Below are 27,326 nucleotides of genomic sequence, written 5' to 3' on the forward strand. Positions count from 1 at the left end.
GTTTTTATCATTTTTCTCTAATAAGGTTCAAGATGTTCGGAATGCAACTGTCCCTCCTTCTCAAACCCTCCCTGAGCTTTGCTTTAAAACCCCTTGAGCCCTTAAGCCGGTCACTACTAAGCATCTAGCCAATGTCATTACTAAAGTGAAGTAAACCATCCTCCTGTTCATGAGGCATAATTCAACTCGCCTCCTTAAATAAATATTTCATTCAATCTCCCCATTTGTTGTATGTTCAATATTTCTAAGCTATAATGCACATTTGCAGCTTTATTTGGAGGTAAAATGTCTGATTTGGCAGTTGTTGTACACCAGAAATATCCAAACACAGATTCCACCAGCACCGGAGGCTCATCCCCCATTTTCTGATTTTCCTAATTTACCCTCTCCTGTGCTGCTCCCCATTGGACAGAGTGACTCATAGCTTTCATGTTGAGCCGTGGAGGGCGCCTCCCGCAGCGCTCAGAAACAGTTCAAACAGCCTGACCTTTGTGACAGGCCACAACGCGTCTAGTGGAAGTCTTCAAGGACAGACGCCACCATCGTGTCGCTCTAGAGGGCCACTGGGTGCACAGCGCGGTCGTTCAGTGGATGAGTGGGGTTTGTTTCTTATAAACTGAACATCCCAGCTCCCAGAGCAGCAACCAACAACGATGAAACGTCTATCTGCGAGTGTGGAGGCTGTCTGCAGTGGAAAGGCTCCCTCACTGCAGCAGAGATGAGTTCACTCACATGAATTTCTCACTTCCAAATCCTGACTGCTGATAACCTGATGAGGACAGCAGGGAGCACGGGCTGATCAGACAAAAGGAGCAAAGTTATAGATGATGATGATATATGATTATAAACAAACAGTACTATGATTCAAAACATGAGGTCTAGGGACCTTCAAGAGGATGATCAGTCTATTAATTATTGACTTGGTGGTTTTGGAATTAAATTTCTAAAGCTACAACTCAGATTATCTTCATTTACATCGAGTAAATGTATGATATGATGGAAGGACTTTATATGAGGACTTTACATGCTATAACTAATGGACTTAATAATGTTTAATAAATCATTCACTAATGCTTTATAGATCAAATAAAGGCCATCAACAAGAACACATTCTGGGTTGTGAAAAAAACCTTTTTATTTTTACAATACAAAGGATTTCGGAATATGTTCCAAAAGACTTATGAATGATCTGTAAAGCATTTATACATGATTTACTCACTATTTGTAATACAATATACAGCTTATAAATCCTTTATAAAGGGTGTCTTATTAGAAAGTGAAGTGGTACCAGTATGATTTTTAGCTGAATTATCTCTGGTTGCACATGTCCTGAATCTTCCATCAGAAAGCTGCATCAACAGTGCAAAGAACATGTTTTCACAGTGTTGATAGGTGCAGGAGGTGTACACCTGCTGAAGGATTAAAACCATGGATGTTGTGAAAATACAATGCCATTAAGGCCAATGCGGAGGAAAAACAAAAAGATAAGTCCCTGTTATGAAAGGTTCCTCGCAACGGAAACATCATGTCAAACGGCCTTACCTAAATCTATGTGTTCCACCTTCTACATGACAGGAGAGCTCTGACCAAAGAGTGCAGGGCATCACCTGATATCCAGTAATCAGTTGCTCATACTGCTGCTGCATTAAGGTGACTGATCCGATATAAGTTCTAGATTCGTAATTAGGCGGTCAAGAACCAAACAGGTTTAAAATCGTAATAAACTGAATTCTTCTAATTTAAGTAGATCCATCAAATCCACGGCTGCAGTTCCGCGGTGAGTCCACTGGTGGCGCTCTCATACCACATAAAACCCCTGCTGCTCTCTGCTGACTGCACATGAACCCGAACTGCAGAGAAAACTTACTCATGTGTCTTCGGCTCGTTTTAAATCTCATCACTCCCCATTTCACCAAGGCTCGTGAGGAATAGATCAGTCCCTGCCCGTCCCTGAGCGACATGTGGGCCGCACAGACTGAGTTTAAAAAACCTGGTAGTTTAGAGTCGACTACATTTCCCATCAGCCCTGTGCGCCGCATCTTTTTCCCTTTTTTCGGTGGCGTTTTCTTGGTTTGCAGCTGGATCAGCTGGATGAACGCGCGACTGCGCAGTAGTAGCAGTCTTTACAGGGAAAGTCCGGTGATCTTTTAGTGCGAATGTTTCTTTAAAAAAGCGGGATTATGCGCCTCTTTCACACAAGTTTCTACTTCAGGTGTTTTAGTTTCTTCTTTTCCAATTCGTATGTTCTCCTAAGAGTGTAAACTACGGATAAATTGGATAAAGATATTTAAAACACCTATTTGGGGAGTTTTTCCGCTTTAAGTGCCGTGTTGAGTCACCTGGACGGACAGGAGCGTGTGGGCTGAAGCGCCGTGACCCGCACCAGACTGCGGCTTTCCAGTTGGACGGACGAGCCTCCGGTGCCAACGCCTTTCCCCCCTCTCTGCGCTTCTCCTCGGCTGGGAAACTTCAGCTCGCACCGTGCCAGAGGCTGTTTGACGGCGCTTCCCGTCAACCCATGAGCTACTGAAACCACAATCCGACTCTGAAGAAGTTGTTACAGTGAAAATGGGCTGCACGATCAGCGCCGAGGACAAAGCTGCGGTGGAGAGGAGTAAAATGATTGATAAAAACCTGCGGGAGGACCGAGAGAAGTCCTCCAGGGAGGTGAAGCTGCTGCTGCTCGGTATGAACTGTGTTTCTGCCTCTCTTTTTCATGCATGAAATCACTTTTAATCATCGTTAATATTAGTCCACTTTTCACGTTCACTTTTTCACTGTGGTCTTCAGTTTATCTGACTCCATGCACTCCTCCTCCTCCTCCTCCTCCTCGTGTTGGTTTAATGCAGCTGTGGCTCATCATCTGTGCACTGACACAGCTTGCAGAAGTAAACCAGATGTTGGTGGTGGGGGGGCTCATGCTCTGTCACTTGTGAGCTGCTGAAGCTGAAGGTTGGGAGTACGTGCTCAGTACGTGCTCAGAGGAGACCGTTTGTTAACAAGTGTTGACACTTGTCACACAACACGCAGTAACTCATGCAGGCCTGTTTAACTTCAGGGCCTACACAACACCTCACAGCTGCAGGGAAACGGTGACCCTGGCCAGACTGATCTGGGTCAACGTTTTCAAGGACCTGAGTGCTGAGAAAAAGGAAGTAAACCTGTTGTGGAACCAGTATGAATACTTAATTTGTGCAATTGTTTCACTTAATCCTGGTGTCTCACCTAATAATGCAAAACAATCTCTGAGTCATTTGTGTCCCACTTCTGAAATAGTTCATATCGTCACAAGTTCAACATGAGGGCTGATGAGTATCTGTACATCATGATTCTGAGGGCTGCAGCTGATCATTATGTTTTCTTTTGATAATTAATCATTTGGTCAAACTTGCATGAAATCTGTTGCAGCTCAGTTTACGAACATGTAAAAGCGTCAAATCAGAAGCTGGAACTCGGTCATGTTTGAAAGTTTTGCTTGAAAAATCACTTAAACAATGAATCAATGAATTTTCTATCGATCAGTAATTGATGAATCAGCTAATTGGAGTGTTTTCAGGTACAGGGTATATGCGTTATTCTTCATCCTGCTCATCTATATCGTCATTTAATTGCAGTCTTAATTGAAGACTTTGTTTGCCATTCGATGAAGCTTTGGGTTGCTGCAGATCTACTCAGATCAAAACAGTGTGATACTGATTTCCAGATTCAGTGTCACGGCCGCTCCTGAAGTCAGTGTCTGCATTTCAACACTTTCTCATGGCTGTGTTGAGCGCTGGCTGTGTGTAGCTGCGCTGGTGACACACACTCTGTGGCACTGACACTGTGGGTGTGGACTGCACAGACATGCCAGGGGGATTAAATGCCCCCAGACCAGCGGCGCTCAACATTCGCATGCTCTGCTCCCTCTGGCAGGAAGTTCTCTCTCAGCGTAAATGTCCTCTGCCAGATTGCAAAAAGTAATTTAACTCGTCATCCCATTTCCGGGCTGCAAATGTGTTTGTACTGTATGTCCTCTATACCAGTGGTCCCCAGCGTTTGTAGTTCCTGACCCCTGAAATGAATCGTCATTTGATGACATTTTAGAGGCCCGTAGAAGTGAAAACATCCAGTATTTTACAAGTTATAAACAAAGTTTAAAGCAATCATTTGAGACCTCCAGAGACCCCCTGTGGTGCCCGGACCTCCATGTTGGGAACCACTGGTCCATACACAGCATGTGTAATGAAACATCTCTGGCTGATATCACACTCAGCAGAGGAACTGCCGTCTGACAGACAGCTGTGTGCTCTTTGTGTGTTGCACTTTTTATGCCATTGCAGTAGTTGATAATTAGAAAATAATAATAATAATGATATAATGAAATAATCACAAGTTATCGAAGCTCTTCAAATGGTCTATTTCGTCTGACTCACCGCAATCAGAATTGTCAGTATTTTGCTTTTTAGAAAACAATTAAAGCCCTCATGTGTAGGATCTGAACGTGTCCGACTTTGGCCCGATGACACTCTTGTGTGAAAAATTAGAATATGTTCATAACTTACTTGTAAGTAACAAACAACTGAGCAAGAGACAGAAGTCTGTCACACTTCCTGTGGTGCTGAGAGGTCAACATCTCAAGTCAGCGACTGTATTCTGATCGAGAAATGAGTCTCCATTACGCAAGACTATACTTCCTTCAAAAAGGGTCTGACGAAACTTTAAAGCAACATTATCCAACTGTTTTACCTTAAAAAAAAAAAAGCTTTAAAATCATTTTGATGGCACACAGACTTGTAATAGGGAGAATGGCGCCTCTTTCGATCCCACTCTGCGCCCTGGACGCCTGTTCTTGCGCCATTTAACGACCTCCCTCGCACTTTACGGCACCTCGTCACACACCACCATACATTTTGGTGAAACTGGAACATATTTTACAGAGAAAGTGTTTTCTGGTTTTCCCTGTGATGTCTTCCAGCTGCTCTGCCTCAGCTCTCTCTGATTGTTGCCGGTCATAAGTAATGTAGCCGACACAACACGTGCACGCACGCGCACAGCTGGCCTTTTTTCCCACAGTGAGAAACTGTCAGAGTGCCAAATGACAGAAAATGCATAAACACATATTAGTTTTGCGTTTCCTCAGTGACAGGCCTGTAAATATTCCCTAAACCTGCATTAACTGATGGTTTTCTTTTTTTGTCATTTACACACTAGCAAACAGCTGCCTATTTTAAATACATCCAGCAGATACGGAGAAACGTTCTGTTTCTTGCAAACTGATGAATATAAGTTCAGTAATCGCTGTCTTTTAGCTCCGTTTTGTTCTCTCTGGCTCATAAGCTGCTAGAATCTTCACTATCGAGAGACTACAGATGCTTTCTGGAGCTTTCAGAGCTACAAATGACACTGATGTTAGAGTGAATCAAAACAAAACCAGAGCTGAAATAAGATAAATCGCTGTGTGGAGCTGAGGGGAGCTGCTGTTTGATAATAGTTCTCTGTTGGTTTATTGCTACAAGCAAACCCTTTCATGTACGGTCTATCCAGCAGCTTTGACTAAAGCAGTGGCTGCCAAATGACCAGGGGAGAAATACAGAGTGAAACAAAGCTGCATGAAGATGGTTTGAGATTACAGGACAGTAAACAAGAGTTTGCTGATGCTATCAGGCTGACCTTTATTTCACCAACATTCAGCTTGGATTTGTATTTGTTGCTTCCTATCTTCGTTAAACATTGACAGGAATTTTGGGGTGGGGATGTGAACTTTTTTTCAGCTTCTGAAGGGGGGCGTGGCAGAAGAAGCTGGGGAACTGCTGAACTAAAGCTTCTCTCTGAGCACTTATTGGACCCGTCGTCCTAAAGTTAAAAAAAGAAGCAGAAACCTCTGACCCACATGTCAGCTGAAAGTACAGTGAAGTGCACAGAAACTGTCCGAACAGCTTGTGCATCATCAGCTATGTGTTGCCTCGAGCCTATTGCACTGACACAATGTTGTAACGCAATGCTCCTGAAGGCTTTGGTTGAGACATTGCCAGTGTTATGCAATTTGCACCAAATGAATGATACGATGAAGAAAAACAGGGACTTCATGCGAGCTGAAGTTTTAAGAAGCAGCTGACTAACCAGGACCTTTCAGCGTGTGGAGTCCTCACTTTGATGTTTTCATTTGTCCTGTAATGTGATCTGATGTAATCTGATTAAACATGGCCTGAAACATGTTACCGGAGTAAATGAGAGCACAGTGTAATTGATTAAATGAGGGATTCAGATGCAGCTATTAAATTAGTCATTGAAATGAAATAATCATTCATGCAGCAGGACTTCCTGAAGGCGTCGTGTACCGACGGTGCACAGAGGGCTCTGTCTCAACAGGTCGCATCATTTTTGTTTAACGGGGAAATTCTCCACATGACATGACTTACTTCCTCACAGTGGAAGGTGTTTATTACCACTCATGTTATTATAAGTCAGTCATGGTTCAGTTCTTTTTCATGAGGACTTTTCCACCCTCTGCAGTGTTGCAACCAGGCATTTAAATTGATTTTATCGGTCGCTCTATGATTTGATTAACACGCAACACACAGCTTCGGAGGTGCGAAATACACAAACATGAATTAAGACAAAAAGGCAGACAGCTGCTGGATGCACCAGTGTTCACTCCCCTGAGTGGAGTTCACCTTTCTGTGAAATCACATCATAATTTAGTGTGACCAGCTTCGCACACTGGAGACTGCAGGTTTTGCCCATTCTTGGTAAAACAGCTGGAGCTCAGTCAGATTGGATGGATGTTGTTTGTGAACAGTTTTGCCACAGATTCTCTATTGGATTGAGGTCTGAGCTTCGACTGGCTCTTTCTAAGACATTAACATTCTTTGCCTTAAACCACTGCAGCATAGTGGGATTTCTTGTGGCTTTCTTTCTTTCAGCAACATCTTCCCTCTCACCTGTCTTCTATAAAGGCCGGTGTGTGAAGGGTGGAGCTCAGTAGTTGTCCTGCGGACATATTCTCCCACCTGAGCTGTGGATCTTTCCTGCTCCATCTTTCCAGAGTTGCCATCAGCCGCTGGGTTGTTTCTCTGATTTATGCTCTGCAGGTGGATGGCCTTCTCTTGGTAGAGTTGCTGTTGTGACATATTCTTTCTGTTTTCTACTGGTGGATTTAATGGTGCTCTGTGAGATATTCTAAGCTTTTTATAACCTAACCCTGCTTTGTACCTCTCGACAGCGTCTTCATGGTGTTTGTTTGGTAATGTTCTCTAACAAATGGAAAAGGTGTATTTATAAATTGCACACAGTTTGACTCTTTTTAACCAATTCTGTGACTTCTGGAGGAACCTGGTTGCACCTGATCTTGGTTAGGGATTTGAATACAGATGCTCTCAGTGCGTTTTTGCTGATTTTTATTTGTGAATAATTTTGAAAAACATGTAATGTTTTCAAAATAATGGACGATTTTGTGTTTACATCCAACCCAATAAAATACATTTTAATTTGTGATTCTAACATTATTCAAGACAGTGTGTGCCAAACACACCAATTAATTTGCTGATTATCATCACTCGGGGGTAAAGCTAGTATCTGAAAATCTCAATCAAATTGAATTAGTTTATTTGTTCTTTCCTGCTTTTCTCCTCATTGCTTGTGTTCTGGATCCAGATAGTATCATTTTTCTCAGAATGAAAGGCAGCTTTCACATCAGCGGCCTGTCTTTTATGCTTGCAGTGGTTTTTCTTGTACTTTCATCTGGAAGATATGACAAGAACAAAAGCAGGCCAGGTACTTCCTGCCATTTCACAGCCACTTGTATGCACAACTGTGAGTGAGGTGATTTTTATCGAACTGTTTCCGCTGTCTTGCTGACAGACTGCAGCCTGATTGCATCGCTTTGTTGTGTAGAAGACGAGCTATTTTAGGTAGCTGAGCACTGAGCATAGTGACAGAAGTGAAACCTGAAATAGATTTCACATGTAGTTGTATGGATGTGATCGTCGGACCAGCGGCTAACTCATCTGTGAGGATTAAGTTCAGGCTGATGTGGTTGGTACGACATCACAATGCAGTGCTAAAATCTCATTGTATGGAAACATTCATTTCCAAGTTCTGACCACGGAGCTGAGGGGGGGGAGCGATTTTTCCAGGCAGTGCCCTCCACTCCCTGTCTGTGCTGGAACAGTCGAGTTTAGGGGGAAAACAAAGTGGAGTTCGGCTGTACCAAACCGCAAAGCTGGAGAGCCAGCGCACCCTTCCAATGGAAATTGTCTCCTGTTTGACCACGAACACTGATTCATAAAAAATGTGCGTTTGAGATTCTTGTGAAATGAGGCTCAGTTTGGACTCCTGCATGGCTTTGGACGACTCTGTGAATGCTTGTGTAAAGTTGGTTTGTGAACTGGCAGGAAGCCACGCTTGATTATCAGCCAAAAAATGCCACGAATGAGAGAACTGGTGACTGACAGGACTGAGGAAAGGGATCAACACAATTTGTTCTGTCTTGCCTGTCTGTGTGAGCGAGCGTAAATCTCTTTTACTGGTGACATCTTAACCAAAGAATTCATGGATTTATTTCTAGTTGGCCGGCCGTCTGAAAATATTGCTCTACTGTAAGCTTCCTCGACAAAATTCATCTGCTGAGGATTCCTGACTGGCAGTGGGGTTGTGTCTCGCCACCTTATAGGGGAACAGCAATATTAAGACAATGTATATCCTTATTTAAAGTGTTCTTATATTGAGACTTGTTCCTGGCTGCTTTAAAAAAGAAGCAGGTAACCATATTTCAAATTCCAGTGCCTGAAAACATCCTCATTCGGTGGTTGATGATAATTATTGCAGTTATATTAAGCAAAATGAGGCTCTACTGCCGGTATAAACTCACCCCAGATGTTTATGGAAATAACCTCTCATTGGTTGGATGACTTTGGCATCTAATGTTTCATGTGCACACATGTTTTTAAGCCTCTTTAATTAGACTCCAGCTATGAAAAATTGCTGATTCCAGAGGTAGTCAGTGGGTGGCACAGGGGCAGAGCCCTAGCTCGTCACCACAGGTCCCAGCAGTGGCTCGGTCGTGCATCCATCTGTCTGTTAGGAGGGCTGGATATGGCGCAACCAATCAGTCACAGTCCCAGAGGCCGACTGTGGCACTGCAGCACAGAAAGCATTTTTCTCCATAGTTAAGACTTTTTAAACTATGAAGAGTGAAAGGAAAAGTTTGACATTTTGAGAGATCTGCTGCTTTGCTCTGTTGCAGCGAGTTGCAGTAGATGAGATGATTGATACCATATGAGAAATATGAAAGTGGTGCGAGAAGACAGTTCCTGTATCTTAGCATGAAGATGGGGCTTGGGTTTTGCAGGGTGTTATTATATCTTGTCCAGGTGCAGTGACTCCCTCATATCTCTGCATCATATCTGCACAAGATATATGTTAATCAGTGAGCTTTAGAGGTGCTACTAGTCATTTTGGCACCTTTGGACAGAGCCAGGCTACTTGTTTCCCCCTGTTTCCAGTCTTTATGCTAAGCTAAGCTAAGAGGCTGCTGGCTCCTGCTTCAAATGGAGTGAACTGATCTTTTATATAACTCTTGCCAATAAAAAGTGAATAAATGTATTTCCTTTAATATTCCTAGAGACTGTCCTTCTCTTCATCTCAGTGTAAAGTCAGTGGTGCAGCGTGGAAACAGGCTAAAACCAGGAAAAGGGAACACTTTTGTGACAGTTGCAATCTGAGCAATGTTAATTAAAATGACTGGGTGGCATCTTGAGGTACGGTATACTGAAGATATCTAATTCTTGTAATACATCCATGTAGAGCTGAAACTATCAATTGATTAGTCGATGAATAGAATATTACTCAGCAACTATTGAGATAATTAGTTAAGTCAGTATTTCTAACAAAAATGTATAAACATTCGTCGGTTCTCAAGGATTTTCTGCCTCTCTCTTTTCACAATTTCCTGACATTTTATGGATCAAATGATTAATTAATCAGCAGGTTAGTAGCTGATGAAAATAGTTCTCTCCTGCCCTTCAACACAAAACGGCAGGGCAGTGTGAACCATCCCTGTGACACTCCTCGCTGTCTGGTCCAAAAAGCAAAACGAAAACAAGTGGCAACTGCCAACATCACAATGAGGAATTGATTTGATCAGGTCCATTATCATTAAAGATGTTCCAGGCCCTTTGATTCTGTTAAAGGGAAATAAGATATCATGACGAGAGACAATCAGTCGATAAAGAGAATTTCTGGCATCAAAAACAGAGAAGGAGCAGACCCCCTCGCTCTACAGCTCGGTCAGCTGTGTGCAAGTTGGAGTTTGTGTTTTGTGGGGCTTCAGATTGCAGATGGACTGTTTGGGAGTCATATGTGGTGTTTTTATGGCCCCTCTGCTCAAACGCCCAGAGCAGCATGATATCTGGGGTTGTCTCTCCAGTGGAAAAACACTGGCTTAGCCAGAAGCGTGACAACTGTTTCCTGTTTGGATGATTGTTGTAGAAATACTGTAAAAGTCCCTCAAGTGAGATCCTTTTGCTGCTCATCATTGTTAAAATGGCCTGTGTTGTGAGGCTTTGATATCAGTCGTGCCAATCATCAGTGCATCATTTGTCACAGATTGACATTACTGAGAGCTCTCACTTCCTAAAGAGACACCCCAGCTCATCACACCACACACTTTTTCCCCCCATGATCCTCTCTGTTCTTAAGCTCCTGGCTGCGGTACTGTGTACACATTTCAAGGTATGCAGATAGTATCTGATTTCTCCATATGACACTGGTGCCTGCGTTTTTCTGCGACCTATGACAAATAACTACGTTCTCAAGGCAGAATGAATGCACTCATACACACAAAACGCAGTGCTGCAGGTGGTTCATCACTGCGCAATGCAAAGTAGTATTTCATGACTGTGCACGCTCCTTCAGGCCCCACATAAATGTCTGCCATTGACATTAATCACAAGGCTGCTTCCTCTTTGGTGTTTTCCTACAAACATACTGCACACTGTGTGATTTGTGATTAATTGAGATCAGATTAGGTTTAGCCGGCATGAAAGGCTGGTTTGAGCCATCGTCCACGTGACAGGGGGTTGAAACTGTGACATATTCTGTGGAGGTGTTTGTTGTGCTTGCTGTCATTTGTGGTGTGGTTTTAACAGCTGTCCCTGTCTTTCAGGTGCCGGGGAATCTGGGAAAAGCACAATAGTAAAGCAGATGAAGTAAGTTACAGCTTGTAACACTGATGCACAGGACATATTAAACTGTGACATCTTGTAATGAACTCTGGCTCTGTTTTTGTGTTTCACTGTTTCACTGATGAACGACAGCTCTTCGCTCCCACTCTCAGCGTGTAGTCAGAGGTTAATAGTGTTGGGAGAGCTGTAATTACAAACAGGGTTCATCTCTGTGGAAATACTGTGGAAGCAAAGCAGGAGCCTCATTTCACTCCGCTCGGGCAGAGGAGGAACCCTTTTACATAATGTGTTAAACAATGGTCTCAGAGGCCAGTCGTAGCCTGGCAGGACATGAATAGACTCCCCCAGTTCCCACATTAGGCATGCTGCATGCTCACTGAAGCTCAAATTCCAGCACTAATGACAGCGTTGCATGAAATGTTTCAAATCTGTAATTTGTCCCACATTTGCCAAAGCCATTGTTCACACTGTCAAACATTTTTCTGGACTCTGAAAGCCTGTTTTTGAATTTGCTTCTGTGTCAGAATCATTCATGAGGACGGCTACTCAGAAGAGGAGTGCAAGCAGTACAAAGTGGTGGTGTACAGTAACACCATCCAGTCCATCATGGCCATCATCAGGGCAATGGGCCGGTTAAAGATAGATTTTGGGGATGCTGCACGGGCGGTGAGTTAACTGCAGTCTGCATCAGTCACGACTTTCAACAACACCATTCAAGAACAAGCGTTCAACAGCTGCAGTTATTGTGCTTATTGGCAGGACGACGCCCGACAGCTGTTCGCCCTGGCCAGCTCGGCGGAGGAAGGCGTGATGTCGGCGGAGCTGACCGCCGTGATTCAGAGGCTGTGGATCGATGGCGGCGTTCAGACCTGCTTCGATCGATCACGAGAGTATCAGCTGAACGACTCCGCTGCATAGTGAGGACTCACTTCTCTACAAGCAGACCCCCACAGTCATTTATTTTGTCTTAAACAACATCAGCAAATCCGTCAGTGGTGTGAATGTGTCACATGATCCTAGAGCTAAAACAAGTACTCAATTAAGTGATTGTTCACTTGTAACTTTTTAAATAATTGACTGTTTGTACAAAGATGATTTGATGACAATACCGAAGGCCTGAGAAAATTACAAGTAGGTTTTTTTCATTGTTTCCCGACATTTAATGTGACCAGACTTGACCAAACAATGGATCAGTTCGATACAGAAAATAATCATTAGTTGCAGCTCACCCTGATTCCTGAACCATTTTCTCAGCTAATACTCAGCGTATTAACTCCTTCTGAAAATTCCCAAAGGAAGTGAAACTGCTGTGACGATTTAAAGAGAAGTTTGAAATTGTGTCAAACATCTTCATGTTCTCACTCTTAAATCAGATATTTCGTGGCATCTTGTTTTTCCTCGTCACAAGAGCTTTGACTAAGAGCAGTTTTCCGCCTTCGTGTCTGTAACATTTCCCCTGGAACAAAGAAGAAGGCAAGACGTGTCTTGTCCATCACAGTCTTGTGGCAGCTTGTCGCACAGTTAATTGCATTCCTGAAAAAGGAGAAACTTGAAGGAGAAACTGACAACTGACAACATGGTTTCAGTTTAATTGTGATAGTCAGCCGCTGATTACAACTGTCTGATGAAGCTTAAAATGCTAACAAAGCAGTTTGTGCTAAATATAGCCGAGTCTTGCGTTACCAATCGGATATGGATGAAGCTCAAGGTTCCCTGTTTGTGCAGCGCTTATATCACACTCGCCCTGAAAGAAAGTAGCTCAGTGTGAAGGACACGCTCTTTGTTTTGAAAACAGCCGAGCTGTCATGGCTTTAGGTGCACTTTATCCACACTACGAGACAAGCGCAACCAGTGCAGTTAGTCTGTTTTTACTCAACCCACAAGGAGCCAGTGTTTATCACGCACCAAAATATGAGCCCATATTTAGTATCATTCTGTGGAGTCCTCGGTTGTCTGTCTGCAGAGCAAGCCTCCACTTCAGCAGACACAAGTGGCCGAAAAACATTCTGTTGCTTTGTGTTATGTTAATTTCACACATGGTGTTAATCTGTTTTCATGAAACACATGTTGGGAGCCGCCTGTGCTGCAGATGCTGCTGCACGTAATTTAAAATTGTGCCGTCACGTGTGCATCAGCTCTGGGCTCACCTTCACACACCCATGTTTCCTGTCGCTCAGCTACCTGAATGACCTGGACCGGATCTGTGAGCCGGGCTACATCCCGACTCAGCAGGACGTGCTGCGTACGCGGGTGAAGACCACCGGCATCGTGGAGACTCACTTCACCTTCAAAGATCTCTACTTCAAGTTAGTATAGCTGTGATTTATCTGCTCATGAAGGCCTCAGGTGGGCTGTTTGTGCCTTTTGTGCTTTACAGTGATGGCCTGATTTAACTAGATGACCTCATTATAAGACATAGCTTTGTTTTCCAACCAGGAGGTCTGGACCTAAAATGTGCGTTATTACTGTGGTAGGAAATAGTGAATATTGAATATTTGGCCATGAGAAAACATGAGAAAAAAATGACTTTGAAGTAACTGACTCTTAATTGCAAAGACATGTATGGAGGTGGATCACGTTAAGATGCATGTGCAGTATCTCAGCTTTCTCCATACTGTATCCTATATCCATACACAAGCTGGTTTTTCTCCAGCCAGTGGGCACATTTTCTCTGTGTTTATTGCATGTTATCCTCATCTTACTCAATAATTCTGTAGGATTTCTTGATGCACCTGCATTGGGCTTGTTTGGAACTCCGTTGGTTGCCTCATGTGGCTTTAAGAAATGCTGGTTTTCAAGCCTCTTTTATAACTCACAAATGCTGCCGACTGGCATTCAGCCTAATATGACCCAGCTTTGTAGCAGTAAATGTAATTACATCGCCTCTGTCCTTTTACATTATTTTGTCTAGCTCTTGTACTTATAAATATTGGTGAAACAATAACTTAATAGCTTCCCCAGCCTGCCTTTGTAACCCTGTTAAAAAAAAACGCTCAGGATCTGGAAATGTGTAATCACTAAATTGGTGTTGCAGCACACAGCGTTCTTTCATTTCATTTCTGTGTGAGTTAAACAGCTCAGTATAGATTCAGTTTGCCTCTGAGGGCCTCAGGTGGAGACAGAGGCGACACATATAAACATGTGTCCGTGTTTGTTCTCCTGTCCTGGATTTATGAGGACATTCGTCCACTGAAGTTCAAATGACATTGCAATTAAAATTAGGGCACTCACTGTTCATTTGACATTACTCTGTGTGTGTGCCTCTGCAGGATGTTTGATGTCGGGGGTCAGCGCTCAGAGAGGAAGAAGTGGATCCATTGTTTTGAGGGAGTCACGAGTATCATTTTCTGTGTAGCGCTCAGTGACTACGACCTCGTCCTGGCTGAGGATGAGGAGATGGTCAGTGATGGACACGCTGTGCTTTTAATTCCCTGTTTGTACATATAGTTGAGAGCGGATTTTATGTTTTCTGTTGAAAATATTCAGATGGGCCTCTTTCGCTGTGGATGCTTTGACTTGTCATAGCAGGAAAACCACAGATGTTACTAATAATATTAACAATGGCTCAGTAAGTCATGACAGTGTGACAGAGGACCTGCTTTTATAGCTTGTAAGTGCTGGCAGAGACACACCAGCATTTTTTCCATTTGGATTCAGCCACTGCAAGTCGTGTGAAATTAGTTTTTATTAGTCTGTGCCCTTTATGATGCCACTGTGATTTTTCATTTGTGTGCCACACTGAGCCTGTAGTTCAGGCCAGCATGAGCGGCATGTGCTGTTTTGTGTCTTCCAATTCAAATGGACTAGACAGCACGCCCAGTTGCCACCAGGTCAAGTTTTGGAGCGCTCCCCAGCACCCTGAAACCAAAGCAGTTCATTTTTCATTGATTTGATTAGTTACACCTGCGCTTTTCCTGCTCTGGCATATCAAACTGTCCTCTGTGGAAAAGGCCAGTTATGGGGAAGTTCACATCTACTCTTTCCTCAGAACCGCATGCACGAGAGCATGAAGCTTTTCGACTCCATCTGCAACAACAAGTGGTTCACGCTCACCTCCATCATCCTCTTCCTCAACAAGAAGGACCTGTTTGAGGAGAAGATCAGCAGGAGTCCGCTCACCATCTGCTACCCCGAATACTCTGGTGAGACCAATGTCAGATTGTGTTTAGTCGCACGTTGAGGAAATATTCATCTATCTGCTGTATCTGAGCAGCAACTTCCTGGAAATGTGTGATCTTGCTGTCAGTTTATTTTTCCTAAAGCCTCGAGGATACTGTTTATTTCTGCTGCAAAGAGCCAGTTTTGAGGTTGCAGCGTATGTTAAACATGCCTTAAATATAAAATGCCTCTTCATTCTGTGCAAAAAATGACCTTCAAAGATCATCCATAAGAGTGCCTATGTTTGCATTTCAAATGTTTTGCTCACCAGTTTTTCCACTTTTTAATCAAAGCAAGCTCAAAGCACCAGTAGAATGAAATAAAACCTGCAAAAACAGTTGAGCTGAGATCATGCGGGATTGTTTCATGTAAAATATTACTGACTTTTCTTTCCTGCAGGTGGGCACTCATATGAGGAGGCTGCAGCTTATATCCAGTGCCAGTTTGAAGACTTAAATAAACGAAAGGACACCAAGGAGATCTACACCCACTTCACTTGTGCCACAGACACCAAGAATGTGCAGTTTGTGTTCGATGCCGTCACCGACGTCATCATCAAGATCAACCTGAGGGAGATCGGACTCTACTAAAGCTTCAGGCCCTGCAGGTCAGCACACCGACATTCACCTGCACTGCAGAGATGCGGCAACATGGTGGTGCTGGTGCTGTCAACCCAACAGAAGAATGGCATGATGACAAATGCACCACTCCAGAGACAACAGTCAAGCCTCCTCTGTGATTTCACTCATGTGATGACAGTGGTCTGTTGGGTCCACTTTGGTCCAGACAGTTAAAAAGCTTTTTGGATGAATTCCAATGAAGAAAGAAAAATTACAAGAAAATTGCACTATTGTGTACAATTGTGTACTATATTTACTCTATGCTTAAGAACCTTTAAATCTTTTAAACTCTGGTGTTCCCTTCCACACTCCCCCATGCTGGGATGGCCATTTGGTTTCTGCGTATCATCAGATAGTCACCAGCAAGCACCTTTCCCGTGGTCTGTCATGATGTGTCCAGAATCAGCATTGTGACATAGAAAAGGAAAAACATAGCTTAAAGACAGTTTGGACATTACAAAGTTACATTTAGCTAATGTGCTCCCTTCATCTAGAAAACAGTGGCAGAAGTGCTAATAAAACAAAGGCTAAATATAGCAAACAATGGTTGACTTTTTACTGTTGCACACATGAAAGCAGACTATAAATGAACATACGTAAGCTAAGATTTTACACAAGATAGTATAAATTAAGGCAGAGATATTTTCCCTGCATGTAAAAATGCTAATGTGCTAAATATTATCAAGCTAAAGGATTAACATAAACACACAAAGGTATTTGTGCGTGAATGGAAAACTACTAACATGCTAGCATGCTAAACACTGAAATACCGAACAACAATAACATTAGCATGCTAACATGCTAAATGTCACTGTAAGAGCATCAGCATGTTTCTCATATGTTCCCATGCTAGCTGTGTGCATTTTAGCATGCTAACTTTAGCAAAGCAGACAGGCTGAGGAGAACAATCTGAAAAAGCATGTCTTAAAAACACATTTTAGTATTTTAAATCATCTTTTGAGTGAAAATTTAAATGATATTTCTTCGGGGTATGTTTTCATAGTGATGCATGGTGTGAAGTCAGTACTTCCTGTAGCAATAAATATTAATGATTATTATCTCCTTGCAGGTGTCCGGGGGGGAATCAGGACTTCTGGGCTGGTATGTCTTATCTGCAGAGGACGAATTGGAAAGTAGGTGTTACTAAGGACTGAGCTCGTGGCCGTGCTGCATGCAGGACCTAAATTCAACGATTTGGGGACTTGACACTATGATCACTTTTGTCTTAACAGATTTTACGATTCAGAGCATACTGGGAGGAAGTGATAAGTTGGGGGGTGGGGGGACGTTTTGTGAAATGATCACTGTGAGTTCTGTGGAGTCCAATCATATTTAAGACCTTTCCATCACTCAGGGGCTGGCAGGTAAAGCCCCTCTGATGTCTCTGACACATTCATAGTTTGTCATGTGCACATGGACCAAAACAGACAAACATTACTGCATTCACCGTTTCACGGCTGACATGTAAAGTCTGTTCACTTTTCTTTATGTTGCATCTTGTCTTAGCTTAAGTCAGAATCACATCGCTTTTACTGAATATTTGCATTTGTTATACTTTGAGTTGCAATTATATAGCATTTCCACTTTTGAATGCGTGAATGCCATAACTTATGTATGGAGAAGTGTTTTGCGTGAGCAGTTTTAATGTATATAACGTAACATTTTGGGTCTGCAATTAGTTAGCGAGAGTCTAATGAGCTCAGTAGCAACACGGCTGTCTACACACTTATTTTAATTATTAACTCAACATAGTATTGAACAATATTTTTATACATGAGACACATCACTGCATCAATTTGTGGAGGGAGAGCTTGATTTCCCTCTGGGTTTTTTTCCATAGGAGTTTGAATATAACTAATATTCACTCAGTGGTGGTCAATATAGAATTTCCTGTTTTTTCAAGGTCATTTCTTAATCCTATGGATATCAGTGAAGATATATAAACGCATTAAACATAATATGGGGGAAGTCTGTTGCTGTAATATACTGTAGTGGAGTACATTTACGCTTAGATCAGTCATTTCCTGGTAGAAAACATTAACATTTTTCATGTCTGCCTCTCTTTACATTTCTGTAGTTGTATTGGTTCACTGTAACATCATTAAATGATGGCACAACGTTGTCTTCCCTTTCTTCAATTTTAAACTCTAAACCAATTTGAAAATCTTACCACAGGCAATGCCAACCAGATGTTTTCCACTGTGAAGATTCCTAAAGGGCCAGTCTCACCTAAAACACGCCAGGAAGGAGGTCATGCACATTGGAAGCAGTATTTTTAGACCTCAGAGACACATCTGTATGCTTGAGCTGAGTTCTCGCTGTGTTCCAGCTGCTGCACACACCACTGCTCACAATATGTCCTTAACGTCCTACCATGTATATTGTCTCTGTAGTATAATACTTCATGTCCAGCAGCATTTGAGCCCAAAGTTCTCAGCGTGTGCATGTTCAGTGTAAAAGATAACGCTGGTGACATTCTATACTTTTGTTTTTCTCAACAAATCTCATTAAAAAGGCAGCGTGTTGGTCCTTCTCTCAGCCCCAAGCCCCCATTTGTTCCTATTGAACATGTGAATCTTTAAAAACAAGTCACCAGTGTACAGTTTAATTGGCTGGCTACTGCAGTTTTTAGCAAATTGGAGACTGTTTTCAGCTGCGGATTAATACACGTTAGGTGTGCTGGTGATGGCTGCGTGACGATGTGGATTGAAGTGGCCAAGTTCATCATAGGAACATGTCAACCGCTGATGTGTTTTTAATAGTTCTGGGCAACAATGGAGGTCTATGACTTAGGAGAATAATGTTCAGAAATTAATTACTGATTTTGGTGTTTTCATGTGATTTGTTGACAGTAAGAAAAATAATCTCACTAGACTTTAAGGTCTTCTGATGACATTTATCTCCATTTATCTTTTAGACCCTGTGCTTTTTCTTTATTTTTAAATGTAATTTCTGTCTGAAACGGCCTCAACGGTAAGAAGCAAAAAGAGCAGAAGAGGCTCTACTGCTGATTTCCCCCCGTTTGGTCCTTGGATGCTGACAAATCGGTCTGTACGTAGTAAATCTCGATTTCTCGTCAGTAGGTTTATTGTTAATGAACTTTCATACGCTGCCATTTCCCCTCTGACTAGAACAGGGAACTTGTATAACAGCAGCATTGTCCCCAACAAGTAACAGCCTGAGGCTATCGCTCAGCGCAGACAGACCTGTTTCTACAACTCGATGGACCTTATTCAGTGATTGACAGTGTGATGCTGCAGCAAAGAAACAGGAGACACAAGTGAAGTTAATGCATCTTTATTTCATGCCTCTACATTTCATAAGAAAGGACATACTCAGTAGATTTTCATTCCCTTTTCATAATAAATCATCATCCCTCTAATGTTTCCCTCTCTCTCGTATATTTCCATATAGATTTATCTTTCAAAATAAATTGAATTATCTACTCTTATGTACAAAGTTCCTCTACCATGTTTGACCTTCTGAAATTTATTCATCACATTTAAATGTAAAGTGAATTGAATACATTAACACTATTTAGATTAGATACATGTACAATTTGGTTTGTAATCTGGATACACTGCAAGCACTGGGAATATCTGAGATATTTTCTCAGCAACTTTTTACAGTTTAAATATCAAGACCACAGAGACTACTGTACTCAAAAACAAGAACAAGGTTGCAATGTTGCTATTCAAAATATTAATATTTTCCCCCGGGTTTTATCGGCTTATTATTTTACAGAGCTTCGTTTTAATAGTAGATATTACTCACAACACAGTAGTCAAAAGGAAGCGACGAGGATCGAATGAGCAACTATTTCATCTTCATACCTTCAAACCAGCAGCTTCTGGCGTGAGACAAATACTGTACTTGAGAAAAACTGAAGAATCTTGTAGAAAGCTGTTTGTCCACAACAACAATACGGTGACTTGATAGTTGTTTCAACCCAGCCGGACATGCACTGTGTTGCAGAGATGAACTGTTGGAGACGGTGATGTGCTAGGAGCAGTCAAGGACCAGGACTTGGCATGGACTCGATGGCATGAACACGACAAACTGAGGATCCTCTGAGCTCCTTCAGTACACTTCTCAGTTAATGCCAATGTGTGAGGGGTTAAGGTAGGAAAGGAAGTTCTGCAAAATAGAGAAAAAATCCAAAAAATCAATCTCAGACATGTTGAAATCACTTTAAATCATGTATAAAAGGTGAACACTCTGCTGGGCTGTGCTCAAATACAAAAAGTCAGCTTGTTCTGCAGCTTTGGGAGGAGCCGATTTCTTATCACAAACCATTACTGGGGTTACTTTTTGTTTCTCATTATCTTCCTCATCCTCTGCAGACCCAAAAGGTCTAAATTGTCTGTTTGGCTTCAGTTTGTGTGAGCTCATGTTATCATTGTCACTTGGCTGTACGAGGGTTAAATTGTCAGGGGTCTGTCTCATCTGGACCCTGTTACTCTGTGTCAACAAAGTCCCCGGGAGTGATGCGATGTGTTCACCTCTTTTCACTCTGGAGCTGCTTAGAAAAGACCGCAATCTTTAAGGTTTTCTTTGATGATGATGTCTGTCACAGCGTTGAACACGATCTCGACGTTCTTCGTGTCTGTGGCACAGGTCAAGTGGGAGTAGATTTCTTTCACGCCCTTCTTCATGTTCAGGTCCAAGAACTGCGTCTTGATGTAGTTGCTGGCATCATCGTATGTGTTGGGGCCTAAAAGAAAGTGAGGGTGGGGGGCGGACCCATGAGGTGTAAAATTGATCCACACATCAAACTCTCTGCATGTGCATCACTTTGTTGGTCAGCTGACATGATGTACGTTTAATATAATCACATCATAATATATTTAAAGCAGCATCAGCTGGTCTTACCGTCATAGTCTGGGAAGCAGATACTCAGATGGACTTTCTTGATCTTCTCTTCAAAGAGATCCTTCTTGTTGAGGAAAAGCACGATGGAGGTCAGCGCAAAGAATCTGTGGTTGCAGATACTGTTGAATAGATGGAGCGACTCGTGCATGCGGTTCTGAAAAGGCCAGAGAGGGACAGAGAGGGTGAGTTACTGACAGAGGTCACGCGTCTGTCTTACGCTCTACAACCGGGTAGCGGAGTTTCAACTCACCACTTCGTCGTCCTCTACCAGCACCATGTCGTATGCGCTGAGAGCTCCGCAAAAGATGATGCAGGTCACACCCTCGAAACAATGGATCCACTTCTTTCTCTCTGACCTCTGGCCACCCACATCAAACATCCTGTTCGTCGTACACAAAGTCAAAACAGAGTCAGTCAGTCGACGGGTATAACCCTGCTGTAAGGTTCAGTGTGTCAGACTTTTTGTTGGAGGCCTCTTTGTGACTTACCTGAAGTGCAACTCTTTGCAGGAGAACTGTTCTTCAATGATACCAGTTGTTTTGACTCGAGATCGCAGCACATCCTGCTCGGTGGGGAGGTAGTCTGGCTTGCAGATTCTTTCCATTTCATTGAGGTAGCTGATGATGGCAGAACAAATGGTACAGCAATCAGGCCTCAGTTATGAAACAGTCTTCATCTATAAAAGTTTAGCTAGCTGCTTCTTTGATTTTACATGCGACCCAGCTACTGTATCAGTGTCGGCAGCAGACGTGGACTCACTAGCCAGCAGAGTCGTTCAGTTGGTACTCAGCAGCTCTTTCAAAGCCGGCCTGGACACCACTGTCTTTCCACAGCTTCTTGATTACTTCAGCCAGCTCAGCAGGCATTGTGCCTTCTTCAATGGAGTCTGACAAGTTCTGCAGCTTCTGTGCATCCTCCTGTGGTTTCATGCACACAGAGCAAAGATCCATCAGCAACGTCACATTGCTTTTTTTAAATAACTGTTTATAATTTGATTTTACGTCAGTGAAAATGAACTCTACAAGTTAATCATGTCTGGTGAACATCGTTTCAGTGTCATATGAGACCTGAGAAGAGGGTGAGCCAAAATCAATTCCCAGCATCTCCATGCCTCTGATGATAGCCAGAGCGGACTGCAGGATGTTACCATAGATGATAGCTCTGAACTCCATTTGTTCCTCTTTTGTGTAACCACCTTGATGCAGAATCCTGGACACAGGTGAAAGAGTAGTGGGGAACACGTTTTAGTTCAAGGAAAACGTTGTCATATGTTGCTGCATTAATCCTCTAAGCTGTATGTAGGAAATTGTGCAATAGTATTAGAAATATTATGACCATTACAATAAAAGAGAAATGCTAATATGTTGGAATTATATGATCAGTTTGGATTTTCCATTCAAGTTCATACAGCACAGCACCTGGATCACTACCGGAGCTAGGGCACACAGCGCCACCCTGTGGCGAGTTTCTGACCTCACTCAGCTCATGCAGCCAACTAACTGCACAAAACAAGTGCTGACAAATCAGAGTAAGCGGATGTTTGCCCTGTTGACCTTTTGTAAAAGGCTTCACTGCAAGAGAAACAGACAGAGAAGAGGGAGCTTTGGCCTGCTGGCTGTGTGCCGGACTGATGAGATTAAAAGAAAAAAAAAAACAAAGGTTCAGCTGCACTGTGGTTGATTGCCACTGACGTGGTGTGGACGACACAGATTTTATCACTTATTTTTGTACTTACTTCATTTGTTTTACGATGGTGCTTTTCCCTGACTCACCAGCGCCTGGAAGAGAAGAAAAAGGTTAGCAACGACGCCAGATCTGCTGTGTTTCTCATTGACATGGCGTTGAGTAGAAACACACTGTCAGCCATAAACAGCCAAAGAATGTGCTCTGGTGATGCTGTCGGTTTAAAGGAGCAGTCTGGCCAAAATAGACACAAATCATGACGCTTTGACCCAAAGTGTTTTCTGTCTGTTTGGATACAACCAGGGTGGGGTCTGCCGTCAGCACGCAGGAACAAAACTCAGTGGCATGTGGTTTGTGCAACTCTCGTTCCAGCCAAAGATTTCACAATTCAAGTAGAACAGAGGCACATAAAGATGCACAAAAGAGCAAGCAGAGCAAATAAGTGAAACATACATGTGAGGCATTTAACTTCACCTTCAAGGAAGAAATACAGGTGAAGGTGAGCAGACGGTGCTGTCTGTGGCGGTGCAGAGGACACATTTTAATGTTTGCGTTCATTTCTGTTTAGTTTCAGCTGTTCTGTGAAATGATGGTGGTCATTAAGTTGTTTGAAGTGTTCTGGCTCAGTTTCATGTGGATCATTGTGATGGTTTAATCGAGGACACTGAGCTGGCTAAAGGCTGTGCCAACAGAAACAACATAATCTCCTCGCTACACAAGCCTCTCGGCTTCTCAATCTTACTGAGCTATAAAATTGTCTAATTTGGTCTTCCATAAGCAAGTAATCTCCGATTTTTGGACACCTCATGCTGTGACAAATGCCACTGAGCTCTGTCGTGCTGGTAGACTTCTCCAGACTTTAGCAAATCACAGTGAGGCTCTGAGCGGAGGCAGTCGAGATAGCAGCAGAATTTAATTTTAGGGGAACAGCTTTCCTGAATTAATTGTGTGTACAGTGCTACACACGTGCACAACGTGGACTGTGCATACATGTACAATTTTAATGTCACAATTGGATTGGAAAAGCTTTCAGGCAGATCAGGCTGTCTGCAGCACCGTGAGCTAACTCAGGACAGAAGAAATTTATCACATCACAGAGAGACCAAAGCTGGCTGTCCTGCTGAGATCCACAGATTTACCGCTGAGCTTTTAACAAGGCCACGCCTTCACCCACGTGGCTGTGTCAAAGGAGAAAGCAATGGTTTTCTCCTGCTAGCAGTCATTAGTATGTCAATAACATGTTTGTTTTTGCTAATTTGTGCAGAGGTAGTCAAGATGGCACTGTCACAGTATCATGACTGGTTTTCATCAGCTGTAATGATTGCATGAACAGTCCCCCTCTCTTCTCCTCGCGCTCTTTCGTCAGTCAGCCTTTAGGCTTTGCAGTGACATTATATCTGGACTTTAAAGGGGATCTCTAGATCCATGTTTATCCTGCAGAAGATACCATGGATAGATGTAAGGATAGATGTTGCAACAGATCTTTAAGGTTTGTGATTCAGTACGGAGCTCTGGAGATTAAGGGAGAATACCTTCCTATGAAAATACAGATTTGACCAGTTGAAATGGTGCAGACATTTTTCCTTTGCGACATGCGAACTGTAGGGGAAATATTCTTTGAACCATCTCAGTTAATGAAGTTGGAGAACAATCGGTGTCTGCAGTTTTCTTGTTCTTCAGAGCGAACAGCTCAGATTTCTGAAAGGCAGAAAACTTGCAGAGTAACACTTTTGTAAGCTCCCTGTAATTAACTACATCAGGGTGTTTTGGTCTCACTTCCTCACGGAAGCCTTTGCAAAATCAGTTTTTATCTATTCATCCAAGGAGTTTCAAAGTTTATCTGAAACATGTAACACGTCATTGATGTTTCAGTACACCTGCACACAATGAGCTAACCACCGAAATGAGCTGCAAACATGTTTAGGTCAAATACAATCCTGCAGAGTTCCACAAGGGGGCGCTCTCCTTACTGTCTGATCTGTGATAATTCACTGCTGGAGAAGCACCTCCTCTGTAGATCTACTGGAAGTAAATATTAAGTGTCTGAATAGTATTTACTTTATGTTCAAAATTGTGAAAACTAAAATTAGACTTCTGCATTTATACGAGTGCACTAATTGGCAGGTTTAGGTTTTATATTAAAATCATTCATACATGATTTTCAACGTCCGCCACCAGAGCAGCAGCACAGAGATCCATGTTCTGCAAAGACTGGTTACTTGCAAGGCACAAAGTTTTTCCCCTCCAGATCCTAATTGATCAATGCATTCTTGTTTTCATTCTTGTATTTCTTACACAAATTCCAAGTCATCCAACATAAACTCAGCAATAATCTTTCCTTTTTAATACTTTTCGTTTAACGTTGTCACCGAGATTTTCATCCAAATGCTCTCCAGCACCTTGACACTGTGAATGCTGCTCTTACCACTGAAATGGTAATAAAAAGACATTTTATTCTGTATGTGTGAGTTGAGGGATCAACAAAGACCTCACCAAGTGGATCTGCACTAAACCAGTTAGCTAATCGGATTGACATATCACTGCTGTGCTGTGATTCATTTAGACCAGAGGCTATGATTATTTTAAGCACCAGTGTCCTTCCATCAGAATTGAAAAGTCATTCTTCATTCTAAGACACGGCCAAGAAAATATACAAGTACATTTGGCCACTTTTTCTCCAGACTGAATGTATTTGTCAGATATTTCAAGAATTGCTTCCAGTGCTTTCATTGGTTTTCTATGGATTCTTTAAAATAGTTCACCGTAATGGTAAAACCACAACTTAAAACATCTGAACAAGCACATGTCTGTGCAGGATTTATACGGTGCATGAACAGTTAACATGAAAAGCTGTTACTAATGTTTAGTTTCTGCCATATTTTAGAATAAGGCAAATAATTACTTTGCAGTTCTGCAGTGCAAATTTCAGATATATTCCTCTTTTTTGAGCTCCATCTCTGTGTTGACTGCTCAACCTGCAAACTTATCTCTCTTATCTCCCTCTGCTGCTGCTTTGCTCTCACTAATGCCCTCTCAGTTTTGCTTAAACAGCTTAAACAGTCCCCATCTTTCTAATAAACTAATGTAGGGTTTTATTCAGAAACCAATCATCTGCGCAGCCTCCAAATCCCCAGATGGGACCGTGTCTTACATCTAACTTGGCAGAGCGTGTCAAAGCACTTTAGCACACATCAGATGGCTCATATCCAAGATCTGAACAATATGCAGGAAAGCAGTCAATAAACTCCCATCATTAACTTATGAGTACAGCGATATGAATGAAATGATCTGTAACATAAACTTACTCTCATCCTAAAACTTAAAACCAACTGTTTACCTTTCAGCATTCAGTGAAAGCTAATTAAACCATTTTCTTTCATGCATTTGAGCTTTTCTAATCTATCACTTGCACATGTTGACTGCTGGCTTGACTACTAGACTTGTGCCCTGCTCTGCAGACCTGAACCTCCACAGAAACTTCTCCTCAATCACAGATGGAAATGTAAAAGTCAGAGTTTGTAAAATTCTGACTCTTAATTAAAAACCCGTCAATCTGAGCACTTTGCATCACCTGCAGTCTGGGAATAAAATGAAAACTTGATGCAACCGCCCGTCTTGAGTCCACTTACCAAGCAGTAATAGCTTGACTGTTTTAGAGTCCTTATCAGCATCTTCTTGGAGTTGTTTTTCCAACTCCTTAGACTTTTTGTCCTCCGCGCTTGCTCCCGCACCCATGCTTTCTTCCTCCGCAAACTCAAGATCCTCAAGGATGGAAATTTTGACGGTTGTCTGTGAGCAGCTGCAGAGAACTGGGTGCAACACTAATCGTGCTGAAAGGCGATTTCCTAGCGGAAGGGGATTGGGAGGGAGGTGCTTGAGCCTTCCTGGCTTCGTTGGCCTCTTTCGATTAGATGATCAGATGCGACCCTCTCAAGGATCAAATCAATTCAGGAGCTCGAGCAAGCAGAGATCCACCTCTTAATTCCCTTTGCTTAAAACCCTGACTTAGGAGGTGCCTCTTCCTGATTGGACAGCCAATCCAATTAGTCTAATGAGGGTAATAATGAGTGATGTAAAGAAAAGGAGAAAATAAACACACTCAGATATACAGGCTCAGTGAGAGTCATTGGTATCATCAGTTTGTCCAGCTGGAATTAATTGATTTAAAGTGTCCATATACACAAAGTCTAAAGATGTGTGTGACTATAGGAAAAACACTGGAAAAGACTGTTCCGACAGTGTGTTCATTAGGAAAACATCACACACTGTAGATCACAGAACCTGCCAGCCTCTTGGTGTATACATGGTTGGGGGTGTGACCTGACAAAGATCTGACTGAGATCAAAATGTCATCTTCATCATTTGAATAGATGAGTGGTTTGGAGTCAGTGTGCACAGGCTGCTCTCTTCATCCTTCCTGCGTTTCCTGCCTGGACTCTTGACTTCTGTGCCAGTCACATGGACGGAGCAGGGAGGGAGGCATTAACTCCTCATAACCTTCTTATGGTTAAGACGTTTAAATCCCAGGTGGTGTGTTGCCTGCTAAATAAAGTAACTGTCACTGCACTCTGCTGTTTAGTGGGTTCTCAGCGATAACATGACCTAAATGCTTTTCCCAAGTTACATCATTTGTGTCAGATTGAAATCATCTCAAAAAACGTTGATGCTTTCTTCCGGCCACAGCAGGAGTTTTGAGACGGTGACAGATTGGAGCAGCTGATCTCGGAACAGGAAGACACTGATAGGTGATAGGTGGAGGTCAGTGGGCCTTGTCTTCAGGACTGTGATGTGCCCGCCCTGCGTGCTGGAGGATTTACGCTGAGATACCGTA

General features: G+C 42.6%; 2 protein-coding genes across 2 annotated transcripts; one reads left to right on the forward strand and one right to left on the reverse strand.

The window, feature by feature from the left end:
• Positions 1–2,085: 2,085 nt before the first annotated feature.
• Positions 2,086–18,058, forward strand: gnai3 (guanine nucleotide binding protein (G protein), alpha inhibiting activity polypeptide 3). The gene is made up of 9 exons (XM_041946768.1): positions 2,086–2,686; positions 11,144–11,186; positions 11,687–11,828; positions 11,922–12,079; positions 13,340–13,468; positions 14,432–14,561; positions 15,151–15,304; positions 15,720–15,927; positions 17,010–18,058. Exons 1-8 carry the CDS (start codon positions 2,569–2,571, stop codon positions 15,908–15,910), a joined length of 1,065 nt encoding a protein of 354 aa, XP_041802702.1. The 5' UTR covers positions 2,086–2,568; the 3' UTR covers positions 15,911–15,927; positions 17,010–18,058.
• Positions 18,059–19,236: 1,178 nt separating this feature from the next.
• On the reverse strand, positions 19,237–26,432 carry gnat2 (guanine nucleotide binding protein (G protein), alpha transducing activity polypeptide 2). The gene is made up of 9 exons (XM_041946019.1): positions 26,125–26,432; positions 22,548–22,590; positions 21,880–22,021; positions 21,572–21,729; positions 21,301–21,429; positions 21,063–21,192; positions 20,813–20,966; positions 20,443–20,654; positions 19,237–20,077 (listed from the first exon to the last, which is right to left on the reverse strand). The coding sequence occupies exons 1-8, from the start codon at positions 26,228–26,230 to the stop codon at positions 20,464–20,466; spliced, it is 1,053 nt and encodes a 350-aa protein (XP_041801953.1). The 5' UTR covers positions 26,231–26,432; the 3' UTR covers positions 19,237–20,077; positions 20,443–20,463.
• Between the last annotated feature and the right edge of the window lie 894 nt (positions 26,433–27,326).

Source organism: Chelmon rostratus, chromosome 10, assembly GCF_017976325.1.
Source record: "Chelmon rostratus isolate fCheRos1 chromosome 10, fCheRos1.pri, whole genome shotgun sequence".
NCBI lineage: Eukaryota > Metazoa > Chordata > Actinopteri > Chaetodontiformes > Chaetodontidae > Chelmon > Chelmon rostratus.

Excerpts from the sequence above, each read along its gene's own strand:
- gnat2 (XM_041946019.1), bottom strand. The coding sequence starts at position 26,230 with ATGGGTGCGGGAGCAAGCGCGGAGGACAAAAAGTCTAAGGAGTTGGAA. Across the intron at positions 21,730-21,879 it reads TTGGCTCACCCTCTTCTCAG|GAGGATGCACAGAAGCTGCA; the intron begins GTCTCATATGAC and ends ATGAAACCACAG. Across the intron at positions 20,655-20,812 it reads CTGCTTCCCAGACTATGACG|GCCCCAACACATACGATGAT; the intron begins GTAAGACCAGCT and ends ACTTTCTTTTAG.
- gnai3 (XM_041946768.1), top strand. The coding sequence starts at position 2,569 with ATGGGCTGCACGATCAGCGCCGAGGACAAAGCTGCGGTGGAGAGGAGT. Across the intron at positions 11,829-11,921 it reads TTGGGGATGCTGCACGGGCG|GACGACGCCCGACAGCTGTT; the intron begins GTGAGTTAACTG and ends GCTTATTGGCAG. Across the intron at positions 12,080-13,339 it reads CTGAACGACTCCGCTGCATA|CTACCTGAATGACCTGGACC; the intron begins GTGAGGACTCAC and ends CCTGTCGCTCAG.